The 19410-nt window shown below is 46.9% G+C and overlaps 1 protein-coding gene across 8 annotated transcripts in view; it reads left to right on the top strand.

Moving 5' to 3' along the window:
- Window positions 1-5: 5 nt before the first annotated feature.
- LMBR1 (limb development membrane protein 1) overlaps window positions 6-19410 on the top strand; it is a 116737-nt gene continuing 97332 nt past the window's right edge. For 4 of the 8 annotated variants that reach the window (XM_074315035.2, XM_074315034.2, XM_074315037.2 and 1 more), the window contains exons 1-4: window positions 40-290; window positions 7211-7283; window positions 9229-9268; window positions 15858-15997. In XM_074315035.2, coding sequence (XP_074171136.1) covers window positions 225-290; window positions 7211-7283; window positions 9229-9268; window positions 15858-15997 — 319 coding nt within the window. In that variant the 5' untranslated portion in view covers window positions 40-224. Of the gene's footprint in view, window positions 291-7210; window positions 7284-9228; window positions 9269-15857; window positions 15998-19410 lie in introns of all 8 variants that reach the window. The other 4 variants (XM_074315036.2, XM_074315038.2, XM_074315040.2 and 1 more) reach the window with 4 other exon arrangements.

Genomic DNA, 19410 nt, shown 5'->3' on the forward strand with positions numbered 1-19410 from the left:
GCCTGCATCTGACGTCAGGCCCCGCCGCGGCCCCGCCCCGGCCGCGCGGCGCCCGCCCTCCGCAGCCGGAGCGACTGCGCCTGAGGCAGCGGCTGAGGCGGCGGCCGCGATCGCGGTCCAGGTGGCGGTCCCTGCTGTGTGCCAGCTCTCGTCCCGGGCTAGCGGAGCGGCCGTGCAGCCCCTCGGACCGGCGGGCGATGGCGCGGCGGCGGGCATGAAGGAGGATGGAAGGGCAGGACGAGGTGTCGGCGCGGGAGCAGCACTTCCACAGCCAAGTGCGGGAGTCCACGGTGAGCTGGCCCGCGACCCCGCGGCGACCCGCCGGCTGCCTGCGGCCCGCGCCCCTCCCGGCCCCCGCCCCTTCCCCCGGCCCTCCGGTCCTCACCCTCTGCCCCTGTCCCTCCGCCCCAGTCGCCCCCAGCCCCGCGGCGGCCTCCCCTTTGCCACCTGCGCGGCTTCCCGCCCCGGGCCCCGCCCCCGGCCCCGCGCCCACCCGCTCTCCTCCCGGGGCGCCGCGCGCGGTGCGGACGCGTCAGCTGTGGGCCCACGGGGAACGCTGCGGTGCCACCTGCGCCCTGGCCGTGCCGTGCCCTCCCGGATCGGCTGCCGAGGGCTCGCGTGCCCGCGCCCGGCGGCCTGGCGGGTGGCCGCGTGGACGTGCGGGTGTCCGGCGGGGCCTGTGCGCCCCTCGCCGGCGCTGGCGAGGACCACGCTCGGGCTGGGCGCCGTGCGGGCGGCGTCCCGGTCCCTGCGGAGCAGCGAGCGCCGCAGCCCCGCTGCTCATCGCGTCCCAGTTGGCGTGTGCCTTCCGCTCGGTCCCTCGCCCCGTCGCCCTCCAGCCCCACCTGCACTGAGTCCGGAACCTCCTGTGTTGGGGGGTGGACCCGCGACTCCTGGGACTGAGGGCCGAGCAACAGTGCACGGTGCTCTGGGCGACTTCTTAGGGCGGCCTCCCTGTCGTGCTCCGGGGTGGCCTGTGCGGCAGGGGTCGCGGAGCAGGCGTGGCCTGAGCAAGCCGCTTGCTTTTCCTTGTCGCGAGGCACCAGGACACGCTGTGACCGTGTGTGTTTGTGTGTCCTTAGCGGTGCGAAACCGTACCCGCCCCCCCCTTCTAACCCAGTCACACTCTTGTTCTGAGGTGAAAACATTCTGGCTTAGAATTGCCTCATTCGTGTAGTTCTTCATCTTGAAAATTGAGACTCACGTCGCCAAGTCATTCCTTAGAGTAAAGAGGACATAAAGTCTGAGCCAGTGGGGTTGGACATAGCATATATCTCGTTTAATTTTAATTTTTTAAATTAAAGCTCAAACAAACAGAAAAGTGCATAAGCACGTGTGTATGGCTTGAAGCCTTTCTCTAAACTCACCCGTGTAATCCTGACCCAGACTGAGAAGCAGACTGTCACTAGCACCCCAGAGGCCCACCTTGTCCCTGTCCCCTTACGCTGCCTCACCAAGAGTAACCACTGTCCCCGTGCTAATAGATTAGTTTTGCACCATTACGTAAATGAAAACTTGTAGCGTGCACAGTTCTGGGTCTGCTTTCTTTCACTCAACAATGCTTGTGAAGTTCCTTTGTATTGTGTGTGGGCATAATTCATTCTCAATGCCGCAGTTGTGTGGTCACAGCATAACTCATTTTTATTTCACTGTTGGTGGGCCCTTCCGTGGTTTCCAGATTTGCCTACGAATATTCTTGTCCATGTTTTTTGGTGAACATCTGTACGCATTTCTGTCAGGTGTAGACCTAGGAACTGCTAGTAGGTATGGGCTGTGCTCTTGTTCGTCTGTACTGTTAATGCCGTTGCCAACGGGGTTGGACAGGGTTCCGCTCCCACCAGCTTGCTTCCCGTCTGTGCAGCACTGAGCACTTTCTCTTCTCTGTTGTCTTAGCTGCTCTAGTAAGTGTGTCATAGCATTTATTACACAAAACATTTTCTTTGCATTTCCCTGGTGATTAATGGACTTGAGCACCTTTTCATGTTTATTGGTCATTTGGAAATCTTTTGTGAAATAGCGTTGAGTTTTTTCCCCCTTTATAAATTAGTTTATATATCTTTTATAAACCGTTTGCAAGAGTTCTTTATGTATGCTGGATATGATGTCTAGGTCTTTGTTTTTTTTCATTTTGTGGATGCCTTTTCATTCACTGAATGATATCTTCTGATGAGCAGAAATTCTTACTTTTAATATAGTTCACTTTATCAAATTTTTTTCTTTTATGGTCAGTGCTTTTTTGTGTTATGTCCCTTTGCTTAGTCCAAGGTTATAAAGGTGTTCGCTTGTGCTTTTCCCTAAACGCTTTATTGATTTGCTCTTCCCACTGAGATCTGCAGTCCATTTGCAGTGTATTTCATGTGTATGCTGTGAGGTAGGAGTCATATATATTTCTTCACGTGGATGTCCCATTGTTTCAGCACCATCTATGACCTTTGCCATAGATTAGGTAACTGTATATTTGTGGGGTTTGATTTTGAACTCTATGCTGTTCCATCGGTCTGTTTGTTTTTGGCTTTAATTTTAATTAATTAGGTATTAGGGTTTAGAAAGGGACCCATAGCATAGTACCCAGGAGCTTTATTACTTTTGTCTCCTACCCTGGAAACCACTCAATTTTGGCACTGATTCTAGAGTCCCTTAGTTCTGCCCCTCTCCACCCACACTTCCTCAGGACTGGCACCCCTCGGTGGTGAGTGTATTCCACCCTCCACAGACCCAGGGCAGACAGTGACCAAGCGTAGTGAGTTACAAGTCACCATTGTTAAGTGCATATTTCAGTGGCATGCAGTAAATTCACATTGTTGTGCTATCATGACCACTGCCCATCTCCAGAACTTTGTCGTCATTCCAAATGGAAACTGTCCTCAGGGCTCAAAAACTCCCTGTTCCTCCCTCGCCCCCGGCAGCCGGTTAACTTCCCTTCTGCTTTCTGTCACTATGAATTTGGCCATTCCAGGTATCTCCTGTAAGTGGAGTCATACAGTATTTGTCTTTTTGTGACTGGCTTATTTCACTTAGCATAACGTTTTCAAGTTTCATCCGTGTCATCGCACATATCAGAATTTCCTTCTTTTCTGAGGCTGGCTAATATCCCATTGTATGGAGAGACTACATTTGGCTTGTCCACTCATCCATCGATGGACACTTGGGCTGTCTCCTGGCTGTTGTGAATGATTCTCTGAACATCGGTGTACAAATGTCTCTTTGAGATCTTTCAGTTCTTTTAGATAAATACCCAGAGTGGGATTGCTGGCCCACAAGGTTGTCCTGAGGACCTGTCACCGTTTCCCAGTGGCTGCACCATTTTACAGTCCCAATAAGCAGCGCGGCAGGCTGGCTGCTTTTCTCTCTCTCATGCGGTCATAGAGTCATACAGTGGAGTAGTGGAGTGGATGCAGATGCAATAGCCCACAGACGGGAGGCTGTCATAACGGGAGCGAGCAGGAGAGGGACAGAGGGATAGACGAGTCTCTGTCCTTGAGTTTCTAAACCGGGTTCAGTCAGTTTCCCTTGGTAGGCAGTCCAGTGGCCCATGAGGATGTCCTCGTGGTAATTACCTCGTGGTAGTCCCCGCAGCCTGTGAATGTGTCAGCCTTCGTGGCAGAAGCGACTGCACATGTGGTCAGGTGAAGGGGGCTGTCATCCTATATCACCTGAGTGAGTGGAGGGTGATCCCCAGGGTCCTTATGAGAGGGAGGCAGGAGTGGCAGGTGAGAGAAGGAGCTGTGACCAGCAGAGGGTGGGACGCTGCACGAGGTGGAGGAAGGGGCTACAAGCCGAGGAGCCAGGGAGCCAGGAGAGCTCTCCCTCCCATCAGCCGGTCCTTGCCAGTTCTGGTGATTTTCTCCCTTGGGCGAGGGATTTCCCTTCGTCGCCCTGGATGTAGGAGGACAGGAGCTGTCATCCGGCTTGCTTTCGTGTCACTCGTCCCTGTGGGTCTGTCTCTCTCTAAAGACACTCTCATTTAGAGGGGCTCCTGCTTCTGGTCCCACCAGTTGTGTGGTTTTTGTCCCGTCTGTTATAGTAGAATTTTTATTTTCATTGTGGGTAGCTTTTATTTCCAAATTAATAATACGTTTGCTTTTGTAATTGTGAGTCTTACTTCTACTCTTGAATGAGTTGCTTCCCACTGGTCTTTCCATTGCATGCCACGCACTTTACTTCCTTGATTTCCTTTCTTCCATTAACTTTCATCCTTCTCATTCACCACTTCTGCACCAACTTCCTGAGTGCCTGTAACTACTGCTCTCCGCCTTTAAAAATGAATTGAAAATCCTGGAACATCCTTTAACCACGACCTTCTCTTCTTCCAGCTTCCTCGGTCAAGTTCTTTAATTGCAGCTGCTTCACCATGAACCTCCACTCCCATCCGTCCTGGGTCCTCGCTTTCACTTTCCTCCCGAGCTACTTAGGTTTCCAGCCACTCCGCCTTGCTAATACCCTAAAGCAGTGGTTCTTAGGCAGTGGTCCCGGGATTTCTGGGGGTTCGGGGTTAAATCCCAGGCGGCTGAGGTTATCTGTGAAGAGCTTGTGGAATGAGAAGGGATTTCTGGCCCAGCCCAGGTAGTGGAGAAGAATAACGTCTAAAGGCTGCCAGGAGAAGGGAAGCGAGTGCTGGAGGTTGGGAGAACCATCAGGAGGAAGCCTGTTGGCGTGGAAATCGCTGCATAGAGCTCAGTGTTCACAAGAAAGTGCAGCTTGGCCGTTGGATTGTTACTGACCCCTGCCAGAGCACTGGGAGTCGGTCCGCGGGTGTGAAGTGGGGTTAGTGGCGGGAAGAGTGAGTGGGAGGTGAAAAGGGGAAGTCTGCAGGTATAGGCTCTAACGGGGAGAAGAGAGAACAGGGCGTGTGTCAGAATCAGGCCACTGAAGTTTCTTGGGGACCCTGTCTGCATCGCCTCAGGGTCTGAGAAGTGCTGTCATGTTCTAAGGTGTCACTGGGCCACCCGCGCTGCTTGGAATTCTGGCTTGGGCTGGCCTGGGGCTTTACAGGCCACTGCATCTGACCATGCCTCTCAGTCTGGTGTGTTTCTCTGCTCCGGGTACTCTCCCACCCTCCCACTCCATGAGCAGGCTTCTGTTTCACTGAGAAGATGGAAGCCAGCAGGCTCCACCACTTCCCCTCTTTCCTACCTGTGAGGAGCTCCGTGTTCCGTCTCTGCTTGTGCTAGTCTCTCCCATGGATGAGTTTATGTCCAGCCCTGTGGCTTGAGCGCGTTTCCTCAGCCGGTCTCCCTCTCCTTTCTGGCATCAGTAAATTTTCTCTACTGTATTATTGCTACAACCACCTGTAACTTCTCCCATCTTAAAAATAACCTTCTTGGGCAGGCCCGGTGGCTCAGGCGGTTAGAGCTCCATGCTCCTAACTCCGAAGGCTGCTGGTTCAATTCCCACATGCACCAGTGGGCTCTCAACCACAAGGTTGCCGGTTCAACTCCTTGAGTCCTGCAAGGGATGGTGGGCTGTGCCCCCTGCAACTAGAAAGGGCAACTGGACCTGGAGCTGAGCTGCGCCCTCCACAGCTAAGACTGAAAGGACAACTTGAAGCTGAATGGCACCCTCCACAACTAAGATTGAAAGGACAACAACTTGACTTGGAAAAAAGTCCTGGAAGTACACACTGTTCCCCAATAAAGTCCTGTTCCCCGTCCCCAATAAAATCTAAAAAAAAAAGACACCGGCTAAGAATTTCCCAAAAAATAAATAAATAAATAACCTTCTTCACATTTCTTACGCTTTCCATTACCATAAACTCCTGGAAAGAACTGTCTACTTAATTTGTTTCCAGTTCTTCTCTCTTAATCTATGTCCGTCAGGGTTTTGCCTCCACGCCTCCAGAAAAACAAGTCTTGTCAAGGTCGCAATGGCCTCCATGTTGCCAAATCCACGGTCAGTTCTCAGCCTGTCAACAGTGTCTGGCACAGTTGGGAATTCCCTTTTCCTAGACAGCTTTCAGGATGCGTCCCTTTTGCCTCCTACCTGCTGCTCCCTTGTCAGCTTTTGCTGACTCCTTCCTTCTGTCAGGGGGACTCGAGCTCATGACTCCCGGTGTTTCTGTGCATCACTCCTCTTTCCAGGGCTCTTCCAGCCCTTCTCAGACGCCATGCCCTTGTAAACAGCTTCCCCTGGTGCCCACCTCCTAGAAGACCCCTCTGTTTACATTTCTTCACCAATACGGGGCTTGCCTTGTTGGCCCATCTCCGGGTGGGGTGCTGGTGTTCACACTCGCTTACCCCCTGGAGTTCCGGGCAGGATCCCTGCAGCAGGCCACTTTGGTGCCCCTGACTGCTGCTGTGGCCACTGTCAGGATTGTCTGTCACTCTCCCGTGTGTACTGGGGGAAGCTCAGTCTTCCTCTCCATCCTCAGTATGTCGTTTCCTGGATCACGTGGGGTGGTGCATGTCCACCGTGTAGTCCAAGGTCATTCTCAGTCGTGTGCCCACCTTCAGAAATCCACGCATACCCTCATTGTATCACCTGGGATGCTTCCACTCGAGAGTCTTCAAAACATTCCACTGTGACCCACAGCGCTAATGAGCCTTTATTCCTGCACACTCGCTCTTTGACTGTAGTGCGGTCTCCTGTTCCTCGGCCCGTCCTTGTTTGCCTGCCTGTCTCCCCTGGATCTGATAGAAATTAAATGGAATTTAATATTAAAGTCTTTTGTTCAACTGCTGTTTATTCTGTTATGCTGTGTTGACTGAATGATTATTTCCCCCCTCCATTTATTAAGTGATGCCTGTTGGATGTGTAACCATATTACGTAAATTTTTATGTAATAGAATCTGTTTTGTTGATCTGTCATGTTTTGGTGCCAGCACACTCTTTAAATGTCATTGAAGCTTTATAGTAGTACGGTATAGTATTTGGTAGGTATGGTAGCTTCTCATTGACTTTATCTTTCAGAATTGTTGCTGACATAATGGTTTTTTACACTTCACATGACTTTGAAAACAATTTGGTTAAGTTATGAAAAGAAAAATCTTCATTGAGCTTTTTTGTTTTCTCTGGAATAGTATTAAACTGGGGTAACTGACTAGTTCATATAAATTAATATTTCATCCAAACTTTATATTAGCAAAATATCTAAAATGTTTAGTTTGTAATAGGTTAAATCTTTTTTTCCTATAACTACCAAAGATGTATCTTCTATTACTTAAAAAAAAAATGCAAACACTGTAAGTGATCTGTCAAATTTGCTTCCTTTCAGATATGTTTCCTTCTTTTTGCCGTTCTCTACATCGTTTCCTACTTCATCATCACAAGATACAAGAGAAAATCAGGCAAGTAGAAACATTGTAACGAAAACTTTGATTCTCATGCCAGGTGGCCGAGGCATGGCAAGTGCCTGACAGGGTGGCAGTATATGCTGCGTGCCCGTGGCTGCAGCAAGCAGTTGCCTGGTACTAAGAGCACTAAAAATAACCTGCAGGGAGTCTGACTACTTGTGGGGTCGTCCTCTTCGGCCTGAGCCCTTGTTTATCGCATTCTTTTGTCCGGCTGTTCCGTAGCTGGGAAATTCGGAGCTGCTAAGCCTATGTGGTTCCTTGTGACTGGCCCTGAATTTGCACACCTCAGCCCATCCGCTTAGACTTCCAGAACGTCTTTCTTTCTCTGAGGTGATGCAGCGTTCAGAGTCTCCATAATACCATATCCTTTTATTGTTTCATGGATATCTTATCTCGCCAGAGGGACCACTATATAGTTATTTTTTAAAAAAATGAACTTTCTGCTGATTATCTCACAGATTTTTTGCCAGGGTTTTATAAGTACCTAAGCAGTTGCCTTACTGCCTTCTGTTAATTTTCTAGAAATCACAGGATTTTCTACCTGTGAGTCTGGGCTAATAGTAGGTGCTGTATGAATACTTAAGGATTTCACATGTTAAAGATTTATTACGTTGTCACATTACACTTGTCAGGTGTTTGAGAGCAGTCAGGAATGACACTTGCTCTAGTGTGTCACTTCAGTCCTGGGCTCTGACCGCACTGACATCCCCCTGGGGGTTTATAATCTCTCAAAATTTTGAAGTCCTGGGATCCAAGACAGTATCTTAGCCATTTTTAAAGATGTTTTGGCATAAGCTTCCATAGACTATGGCCACAGGAGAGAGAGAGAGAGATAATAAATGAATATAAAGCGTTGTTTTGGGGAAGTTAGGGGATGATGACCAGGAAAATTGGAGCTGTGGTAGGTGCATTTTAGAGCAGTCACAGGGAGGGGTATGAGGGCTCTGGCTCTAGTTGCTAAAGTGTTGGGCACAGAACTGAAGTGGCTGTGGAGATAGGAAAGCAGTCTTCATGGTTTGATAGTTTTGGGATGTGGGCACAGCACTATAACAATTAGCTGTGCTATGTTGTTTTGTGGTCCCTCTTGTTGTACAGCTGTTTTGGGTACCTGTAGTTAAGATGGAGACGGACTAAAAGAATGGCCCAGATGTGCCACTGCCACGGGAGCGGGTGGCACGCAGATTGAGGGCGCACAGCAGGAGCCTCTGACAACAGCCCCAGCGAGGCAGTGAGGGGAGCAGGGGCCGGTGCTGCGCAGCGTTCTTGTGATTAGAGCCCAGTTTCCTTGGCTGGGAAGTTTACGCGGGAGGACAAAGGGGATGGTGACCGCCGTGAGATGCAGGGAGAGGGGCGGGCGAGCGAGCATCTGCTACCTAAAAAGATACACGAAACTTGACGCATTCGTGTCTGTAGCCTGAACAGTAAGACGCACTGTAGGGGCCACGGCATCCACGCAGGTTCGGGTTGGTTCCCGAGCGTCCTCGTTAATGCCGTTCCCAGTGGCAAACTCCAATGTAGAGAAGTACACGAGTTCGAAGGTCCTGGTGTTAATCTTACAGTAAACATTTTTGTTTTAACTTTTGTCGACCAGAAAATTTCATTCATTAGCAATTTCACTTACATTGTATTATAATAAACTTGATAGGGTCCTGAGGTTCTACTAACTTTTATTTTCTTGAGCACTGACTATTTGGAACATTTTAATTTACATATTGGCATTTCACTAATCAGGATTTTTTGATTAATCAAAACAGTATTCTCTAATTATATGCTATCCTAGCTCATTTAGTGAGATTTAAATTTAGATCTGTGTTGAAATAAACACAGTACTATTTGAAAATGGTTTCCCTTCAATAATTGCTTCTTTATGTTTTTAATAAGTTAATGAAGCATTTTGTTGGAAGATACCAGAATATTAATACCTTAAACATTTTTGCAGATGAACAAGAAGATGAAGATGCCGTCGTCAACAGGATTTCGTATGTATTCTCAAGTCCCATTGTTCTGTTTTTAATTCTGATGTCATAAATTCTCAGCCTTTAATTCTACCTTTTGGGCAGAAATGTGGGAAAAAGTTCACCTGAAGTATTATAACACTTCCATGGGTTAACCCTGTCCTGGAAAGCGCACAGAGGCAGATAGGCGCGGATAACTGGGGAGTGATCGTCTCCTATTAACAGTAGTTGTTTAAGGAGCCGACAGATTTTATGTTCAGAAGATTCAACCAGGAAATGGGCTTCAGGTTGGGGAAATTGCTGGGCCATAAGAAAGAAAGCTCTTGGCTGTTTGAATGGTCTGCGGAGAAACGTGTGCTGGCTTTGGAAGTGGGGGCCGACGTGGTCTGGTTAAGTGGACATTGACCTGCTGTGAGCAGGAGATGGGCTTTACAGGTACCCTCGAGCTCCCTTCTGCTTACGTACGCTGATGATATGTGATTGAAATAAATGCCCTTTCATTTTTCTGAGGACTCAAACTAGATGGAAAGCAGTGAATTCCTTTCTATCAGATTTTGCTTGATTAAAATTTGAAATTACACAGACAGACTATATAGGAGGGTATCTGTATCCCAGGATTGTTTTTACTGATACTTTAAAATTTTTTTGAAACAGTCCCAAATTTACAGGGAAATTAGAAATATGATGCAAAGAGCTTTTTTTCACTGAACTGTTGGAGACGTTACGGACCGGAAGGTCCATTTCCTCAGGAGATTTCCACGTCTGATTTCTGAACAGCGTTCGCCTGTGAATCTAGCATTCGAGCGTCAGATTGGTGAGGTTCGCACTGACACCCGTCGTGCTCCACTGCAGCTCCCAGTTGTCCCCATGGTGTCCTTGCAGCAGGAGGCGCCAGTGCAGAGCCACAGTGCAGGCCGCTGTCAGGCCCGGTACTCGCAGGCAGGCACCCTGGGACATGGTTTCATGTTTCCTCCGCTGCCCTGGCCTCATTCACACCTCGGAAGATGACAAGCCAGTCGTCAGCTGGGGTGGCCCGTCTGATATTCCTTCAGGTCAGTGTCAGGCTATGATGCGGGCAGAGACAGAGACTGCGTGTGCCCACGCACTCACGTGCTTTCGCTGCCCTGGGATGTCACTCTGCCATGAAAAGGGGTGAAATGCTGACACGCTACGAGATGGGTGTCCCTCTAAACGTGCTGCTGAGATAAGCCCGGCACAAAAGGCCACAGTGTGTGAGTTCATTATGGAAGCATCCAGAAAAGGAAATGCAGCAAAAGCAGTCTGATGGGGGTGAGAGGAGAGGTGGGGGGCAAGTTCTTCATGGCTGTGGGGCTTTATTTTGGGGTGATGACAAGGTCCTGGAACCAGACAGAAGTGGTGGTTACACAACCCCGTGAGTGCACTAAATGCCACGGAATTGTTCACTTTAAAATGGTTCATTTTATGTGAATTTTACCTCAGTAAGAAAGCAAAAACTTTCAGCTAATAAACAAACAGGGCTGATTTGATTCGTAACTGAAAATGAGTATAAATCTGCTTTACTTGGTAATTAAATTATTTTAAACACCCTAGGGCAAACAACTGTAACTTCATTTCATAGTGGGAATTCTTTTTTTTTTTAAACAGCTTATTTTTTTTTCTTTATAAATTTTTTTCTAATTGGGGAATATTGGGGAACAGTGTGTTTCTCCAGGGCCCATCAGCTCCAAGTCATTGTCCTTCAATCTAGTGGAGAGCGCAGCTCAGCTCCAAGTCCAGTCAATGTTTTCAATCTTAGTTGCTGGGGGCGCAGCCCACCATCCCATGTGGGAATTGAACCAGCAACCTTGCTCGCGCTCTAACCAGCTGAGCCATCTGGCTGCCCCATACTGGGTGTTCTTGCTGTATGGGTTTAAAACTTAGGCCTGTAAGTTGATGATTTTAATTTACCGGAGTGGGGGTTTTAGTTTCAGTCCTAGCACCATGGCGCTGTGAAAATTCTTACGTGACTCATCGTTGTCTCAGGTACTGCTCCTGTAGAAACAAAACAGTCAGCTTCGCTTACTTGAAAAAGCCGCTGTGCTGACAGGCCGACTGAAGCGCACAGTAATTCATTAATTCTTCTGCAGTGCAACCCTCTCGCGCATAGAGGCTATGACATACGCCTCTGCCCCCTGGGTCTGTGCTCCACTCGGGTGGTGCGTTTGCCTAAATGCATTTGAACATCAATAATTGATAGACACACGAGAGCATGTCACCGGCTCCTGCCCCCGCAGTGTGTTTTATGGCAGGGTGACATTGCCTGCCACGCTTTAGCACGGGGCTGGCGGCGCACGTCCCAGGGCTCTGGTCCTCTGCATCCAGCCCTGCGCACAGACTCCCCTTCCCGAAGGTGGACGGGTGTGCTCTCACTGTAAAGTCAGGAGGGCGGCGTGGAGGAGAGGGGCACCCGCGAGAAGGAGGCTGACCTGTGGCCCTGGCCCCCACCCACTGACCTTTGTCTTTCACTGCCTTGGTTTCCTTCTGTGATGGAATGAGTGAGAACTAAAGAGAGGCAGACCTGGGTTCAAATTCTGATTCAAGATTACCCCGGGTCCAGAAGAGACAGGAGCAAAGATTCATGTTTTCCGTATGAGAGGTGGGTCTCCCCCTGCTCTGTAGAGCCCACGCATGGACTAAATGACATGCTAAACTATCTGGGGGGGTGTTTGCTGCATCGTGGGCTTGAACTCAGCTCTCTTTCCTTGTCTTAGTTCCTCCCACTGAAGGGAGATGTGGGGCACTGAAGAGGAAGAGACACCAGAGGCTGAGCCTCAGGAGGAAAGTGGGTCCTCAGACAGGTTCTCAAGTGCAGGTGATCGATCGCCGCCCTGCGTGGCCACGTGACAGAGGCCCCACGCTGACTGTGCTTGCTCCCTGCTCTGGCCCCCAAAGGAACTCCCTCTGCCCTTCTCAACCAGAAATGGCACTTTCTGAGGGCTGCTCTCAGCTAGTTCTGATTTGATTGATTTGGATCAAAGCAGTCCATATACAAATACAGTGCCTGGTTGGTGACACTGCTTTAAGGATGGCTTGTGAGCCAAGCAGGAGAGAAGTCTGGCACAGTGTCAGAGCCAAGAGGGTGGCCAGGTGTGGGCTCTCAGGATTTGAGAGGGAGAGGGACGTTTCCCTGCAGAGGAAATCCTGGCATGAGTTCTGTCCCAAGGGGGTGAGGAGGGTAGGGGCACTCTGTCACAGGGAGTCCGATCTCACACAGGGCAGGGAGGGCATCTGTGCAGGATGGCACAGCCCAAGCAGACTGAGGAGGGTGTCTCCAGACAGATGGCCTGGCATGGGTGTCAGAGCTCAGATGGAGAGGGAAGGTGTCCATGGGCAGGACAGTCCAATATGGGGAACCACCTGGACAGGAGGACAGCTCTGCGAAGGTGGGGGGAGGCAGTGTGATGGGAGACTGACCACACAGGGTTGGTCCATTCGGGTGATGGACACCAGTCACAGCTAGGGGAGAGGGAGACAACGAACGTGAGCACTGAGCTCTTGCAGTGCAGCTGGAGGTAGCGGTGTGGACTCAGCGTGCTCAGTGCCGACAGAGGAAGCAGATGCAGACGTGACTGTGTGTGTTTGTGTGTGTGTCTGTGTGTCTGTGTTCACGCGCGCATGCATGCATAGCACACTTACGAGCCTTGGCCTGCTGCCCACTGAGAGTGCCTGGGAGCGCCAGGCCCAAGAGCACCCAAGCCTTCACTTCTACATACAGCTTCCCACTCAAAGGAACCAGGGCTCCTTGGGGAAAGATGGGCGCAGGGCTGGGGTAGGGACAGTTCCAGGTCATTTTGTACATATCGTCGTGCCAGAATGAATGATGGCGGGCATGTCAACAAGACTCAGAAGGCCTTGAGGGCTTTCACACCAAATTAGGGACAGTCTGAGCTTCAAAGTCGTGATTGTCATGGATCCTACACAGAATCAAACAAAACAGTGTCGAGTCGTACTGATGGAAATCAATACATGAATAACTTCTTTGACGAGGCTCAGGATATTTTCCTAGTTTCAAGCTTAGCTTCCCAGGCAATACTTCTCAATGGGAAGAGTAACCTGGGATTGGAGGGCCCTGGCAGACCCCACCCTGACCAGTGATCAGAGAGAATGTGACCAGTGGTGGGGTAGACCTCCTGGGAGCCTGCAGTGACAAACACAGAGTCCGCTTCTGTGGCCTCGTTTCATGGACGTGCCAGGCTCCCCATGCCCTTACTTTCCCGCCAGCCGGCTCCGTTGCAGTTGTTACCACTGGACCGTTGCCACCCTCAGGCTGAAAACTCAGTCATCCTTGACCCCGCTCTCACCCCACCCCCAGAAGTCCTGTGGGTTGTGTCCACAGAGTCCGCTACGTGTTAGAAGGAGGCATTATGGAAACTTCTTCAATTCCTAGGGGGCACTTTTCAGAGTTGCATCCTAACTGACCACTACCCTTTTCCCATTCGACTCAGGGCTGTACCGTAAGGACCCCTTGCCAGCATTTATCTCCAGCACATCTACCTTTATGAATGGCTCTCCTTGTAGCTACTCAAGGCCGTCAGGGAGGATGGGATTATTGTGTTTGTACCTCTAGGCCCAAAAACAATACCTCAAGTGCCATAGATTCTAGAAGTCTTGCTGAAAGAGCCAGCATGACAGTTAAAATCCTGAACTGCATATATTCAGGATTTCCCGGGTCATTTGTGACTTTACTTTTTCTGTTTACCCTCGGAAGCTTATAGCAGGTCCCAGGTTTGGTTTGGAAACTGGTTGGCCTTCCTTGCTGGGTGTGTGGTCGGAGTCATGGGAGCCAAGTGGAAGGGTTCTGCCTTTACTGACGGGAGCGAGAAGGGAGACGCTGAGCAATGAAAAGCTTCCCAGGGCAAATGAAGTAAAGGGGGACGCTAGGGAGAGAGCCCACTGTGCCCCAGGGCCCCGAGCCGTGGGACCCACTGCCATTTGGGGTACGAGGAGGTTAGGTAAGTCTGCCTGTGTGTGGGACTCTTGTGGCAAGAGAAGGGTCTGGAAAAATGCGTTGGGTGGCTGTGCAGGGCCTGGCGTGGGGGTTGTGGACTTGGCCTTAGTTTCAGCTTTGGAAGGACAGAATGAGTGAACAGGACAACTTCCCCCGAGACTTGTGAGGACAAAACTGAAGAAGCTTGCGTGAGGTCACGGGCTGGCCACTGGCACAGTGGGCAGTGGCCCCCTGGGACGAAGACAGTCCTCGTGCTTTTCCTGGGAAATGTCCATTCAGCAAAGCCACTTACAAGACTTCTCCCGTGTCTGATTTGAATTGTAGTTTTGGTATGTCCCATATGGTGTACATGTCAAAATTTATCTGTGATTTACTGAACGTGGAGTTTTGTGGTGGCTTGGGCTTTTACTAAGTAGGAAAACACTTTTGTGGGTTGCCACAAGGTGGCGCTGGCCTCAAAGCTACTCTTAGATGTGTATTTTGGGTGGTTAGTATGATTTTTTTCTTATACCTTCTCACATTTATTTTCAGATTCTTCCTATATTTGATATTAAATTTCTCTCTCTGATGTTAATGAGGTTCCCTTTTTCTTTGCCATTTGAAAAAATCTTTTAAAAATTAGATATAAAATTTCAAACATTTCAGACGTGTGTAACTGAGAATGTGAAAGCCCTTAAAATCTCTCTCTCCTATGGGACTGTCATAATCTGCTAGATTTGTCTTGTACCTCCATTTTTCTGTGGATATACCTTGTTTCCCCGAAAATAAGATCGTCAGCCAGACGGATGCATTAAGTACGTTATGACGATGTTCCAGAAGAAGATGACATGACTGTGTTTGAATAAATGTAGATTGTGGTACATGAAAAACTAAGACATCCCCTGAAAATACGCCCTGATGCGTGTTTTGGGGCAAAAATTAATATAAGACCCGGTCTTATTTTCGTGGAAACACGGTAGATGCACTTTTTGGGGAGGACATGTTTTTTATTGTCCATGCTTTCCTTTAGTTTTTTTTTTAACTTATTTTGGATATCTTTCCATACGTGTATTAGTACATGTTAGAGATAGTGTATTAAAAAATGACAAAATAGTGTTTTAAATACTGTTTGATAGTATTGTTTAGTAGTTATTTACTGTTTAATAGTATAATTTATTCACACTATACCCATTTTAACAGGTCGCAGACCAATGGCTTTGTAAATTGTTTTCCCCCTGAAATAATTATGTTTTCATACTGATTTCACAAGTATTTTTTTCACCTGAAACAGTTGTTGCATTGCCGTTAGCATATATTGCCAAAGTTGTTAATTAAATGCAATTGTGAAATAAATACTTGAATTTAAAAGAGGAACGAGACTTTATTTTATGGAAAATATGTGAAGGACTCTGTCTTGAGTGTGTTTATCTTTTAGGGCCTACTCATTAGATTTAGTGATCTTTTCCCAGTGAGGAGTTTTAGAGTTCATCTCGTTTAACTTGTAGGATGATACATAATCATTTGTCTTCCAGCTACATGTGTTTAATGAAATTCTTACATGAATCTCATTAGAGTAAATAGTTTCAGAGATTTGTTCTTTTTGAGTTACTTCCACATTCCTTGCTTTGTCCACTCACTGGTGACAATGACTCTCTTCTCTTGCAGGTTGTTTCTGAGCACGTTCACTCTAGCGGTTTCAGCTGGGGCTGTCTTGCTTTTACCCTTCTCAATAATCAGCAATGAAATCCTGCTTTCTTTTCCTCACAGCTACTATATTCAGTGGCTGAATGGTTCCCTGATTCATGGTTAGTATATATCTCTTAATATAATACCAATTAAGGTTTTTCAGTCTCTCCTGCCCTGTACTTGAAGCGTTGCCATTTTGTACTTTCCTTGGTGGTGTGCGTCTTCCTCCAACAAACCATTTGTGTCCTTAATAAAACCCCGCAAACCAGATTTTACTTAGCATCCCTATTCCTTGTCAGCTGCGGGAACATTTCCTGTTTTACTTAATCAAGGAACAGTTTTTTATACTTGCCATGATTTTGATGGGTAAATTCTCATTGAAATATTGAGCAAGAAAAGTTTGGTTTATCTGGACACGTCCAAAGAACTCAACCTCCATTTAAGATCTAAAGAAGGTCGCCATGGTTTCCATTTTATTTATTTGCTGTTAGTTTCTTCAGTTATTTCAAAATGTATGATTGGTGGGGGAGGAACTCTTTCATCAAGTACAAATTTTAAAAGTAATGTGGCTTTAAAAGAAAGAATGACTTACTGTAGGCAACGTGGTTTATTGCTTTGAAGCCAAATAGCGTTCTAGCCTTGACTCTGCCATTTTCTAGAAATTTTCAGTGAGGTAGAGTATTTTAATTTTAACTTATAAAATATATGAAGAGGTCTAAGGCATATTTTTTTTATATGTTTCATAGTCCCTTGCTTCTCTTTATTTTTCCCTCATTTTGAATTATGGGATCTCTATGTATCAGACACATCAACTTTTTATCCAATTTTTGTAAATACGTTTTTCTAGTTGTTATTTTGCTTTTGAATTTTATTTGCTTTTTTGATTTACAGAATTTTTACATTTTTATGTTGTCCTGTCTTTTTCTTCCTTTGGTTTCCCTAATTGTTTTTGTATTTAGAAGATTCTTCCCTTTGTGAGATATGACAAATACACCCTTTTTTCATGGTTTTGTTTACATGTTTGATCCATCTGGAGTTTTATACGCATACCTTTCCTCTCATCCCTTTATGGATTTTTAAAAAAATACGTTTGCTATGGAAAATTTGGAAAACAAAATTTATGGGGAAGAAGAAAGTGTTATTATTCAGAATCCTGCAGTGCGGAGAGCTACTGTGGATGCTGTGCCTGTAGCCTTTCTGGGTGTGTGCATGCACGTGGGAGAGCTGGTGCCCCCAGGGGAACGTGTTGTGCTCACTGTTACTTTGTATCCTCTCCATCCCAAGTGGAGGTTCAGTGCTTTTCTACACTGTTGCAATATTGCCTAGAGCCATTATAATTATGGGCTGTTCCCAAGTTTTTAACTAGAAAAGCTACATTGTACATCTTAATAAATAAATATTTGTCTTTAGGATAAATTTCTGCAATTTCCTTTCCAGGTAAGCATACTTTAAAAGTTTTTGAGAAGATATTTCTTGATTATCCATCAAAAAAGCCTTATGAACTTCACCAGCAGTTTCACTTTTCTGGGTAGTATGTGAAAGTCTTTAGTCCCAGAATGTATCTTCACCAATTTTGGGTGTTTAGTTAAAAAAAAAAACCTACTAAATTTAATAGATGAAAAATTTCTCCTTTTAAATTTGCATTTCTTTAGTTACTAATGTAGATGGACACTTACAAAGTACATTTTAGGCGATTCACATATATTTTTTAGTGAATTGCCTATCTGTATTCTCTCTGCCCATTTTTTTCAGTGGTTTTAAATAATTAGCTGTCAGTTTCGTTGCAAATATTTTCCTCCCAATTTCCTTTCATATTACTTAAGCTGTTTTTGACATGAAGAATTTTAACATTTGAGTCTAGTCTTCTATTTTAATCTGGTCTTGTGGTTTCTGACATGCTTGAAAAGAAACAAATGGAGTCATTGATCCTCTGAAGACCAAATGAATTCAGTAAAATTAGGACTAATTATTAAGTGAATAAAAAGAAATTACTGTTTTTCTTGCTTAGCAATTGGAAAACTCAAATAAGCAAACTACGGTTGTTACTGAAATGGACATTAAAAAGTAAGTCTGAAAAGTCAGTCACCGGTTGTTAGGAAAGGCGGGAAAGAACCTGGAAAGTGTGGCTCTGATTTCCTGGTGAGTTCTTTTTAGATGACAGTGCTGTTTGTTACTAACAAATACTTAGATAACATAATATACAAAACGGTTTTTGTCTGTGTTGTCTAAAAACCTTTGAAGAAGACTGGCACAGTTCCCTGTGGCCTATCCTTGAAGGTGGGGCTCCATGTGTTTTCACCAGCAGGGCAGGTGGTCTCAGCCGGGTTAACCAGTATGACAAGTGAACTGGTCTTTGTTTTCAGTTTTACCAACTAGAAATTGCATGCTATACTTAATGACCTTTAAATACTCTAAGTCAGAGCTGTTTCTTTTTTCTGTTGATGGCCTGGAAATAAGAGGTACCCACACGTGACATGCCATGTGTTTGGTGCTGAGGCCTTAGCTTTGGAAGTAATGTTTGTATCAGCTGTCTTTCTCATTGTAAGGTAAGGTATGTAAGCTCAGGCATTTTATTTTGTTTACAAGTCAGGGCCTGGACCAGTGCTTTCCACATAGTGGTCACCCAGTGAACGAATATTGAATGAATAAACTATATAAAAACAGTAACTTTAACCTCCAGTAAACAACATCAACCGGAACTTGGGGACTCAGAGGAAGAATCTTCTGAATGATGTCATTACTTCAAAGTGTATTCTCAGGAGACCTGGGATGTCAGCCCTGGAACTCATTCTCGAAGCTTTTATGACCCCCGGCTTTCTTTCTACTTTGGCGTCTTTGCTAGAGCTGGGTCTCCTTTGCTGCATGTAGTGAATTTCGTAAAGGTTCATATTCATCTTTTTTTCTGAATTTATAGTTTTCTTTAACCTGTGGATGACATCCCAGGGAGTGCTTATCAGTCCCTTAGATTGTTTTAGGATTGGAGGTTTGTCAACCTTAGATATACTTGCTTCTTGGCTTTTAAAAAATTGTAACCATTCATGGGAGCAAATTGCTGTAAAGCAGACCCGAGAGAGCCAATCGTGTAGTTCCAATCCGAATGTGCAGGCCTGAGGACAAGGAGAGCCCGTGCTGTAAGTCCTGGTCTGAATCCAGAGGCTAGGGAAGGCCGGTATCCCAGCTCGAAGGCGGGCGGAGACAAATAACTCTTCCTTACCCCGCCCTGTTGTTCTGTTCAGGCCTTTAACAGATGGGGTGAGGCCCACTCACGTGGGGAAGGCAATCCGCTTTACTCCGTCCACCAACTCAAATGTTAATCTCTTCTAGAAACACCTTCCCAGACAGAAATGTTTGACCAAATATCTGGGCACCCTGCAGCCCCATCAATTTGCCACAGAAAATTACCCATTACAAGTCCGCCCCTTGTCACCTTAGCAGTCATTTGTACCATCTCTTGACACTGTATTTAATCTCTGTAAAGACAGTAACAAGGTCCTGCATACAAGTGGAAATACCCTGACCCCATCCCCAGAAG

The sequence above is a fragment of the Rhinolophus sinicus genome, chromosome 8 (assembly GCF_057876585.1).
Source record: "Rhinolophus sinicus isolate RSI-liver-muscle chromosome 8, RSI-T2T, whole genome shotgun sequence".
Lineage (NCBI taxonomy): Eukaryota > Metazoa > Chordata > Mammalia > Chiroptera > Rhinolophidae > Rhinolophus > Rhinolophus sinicus.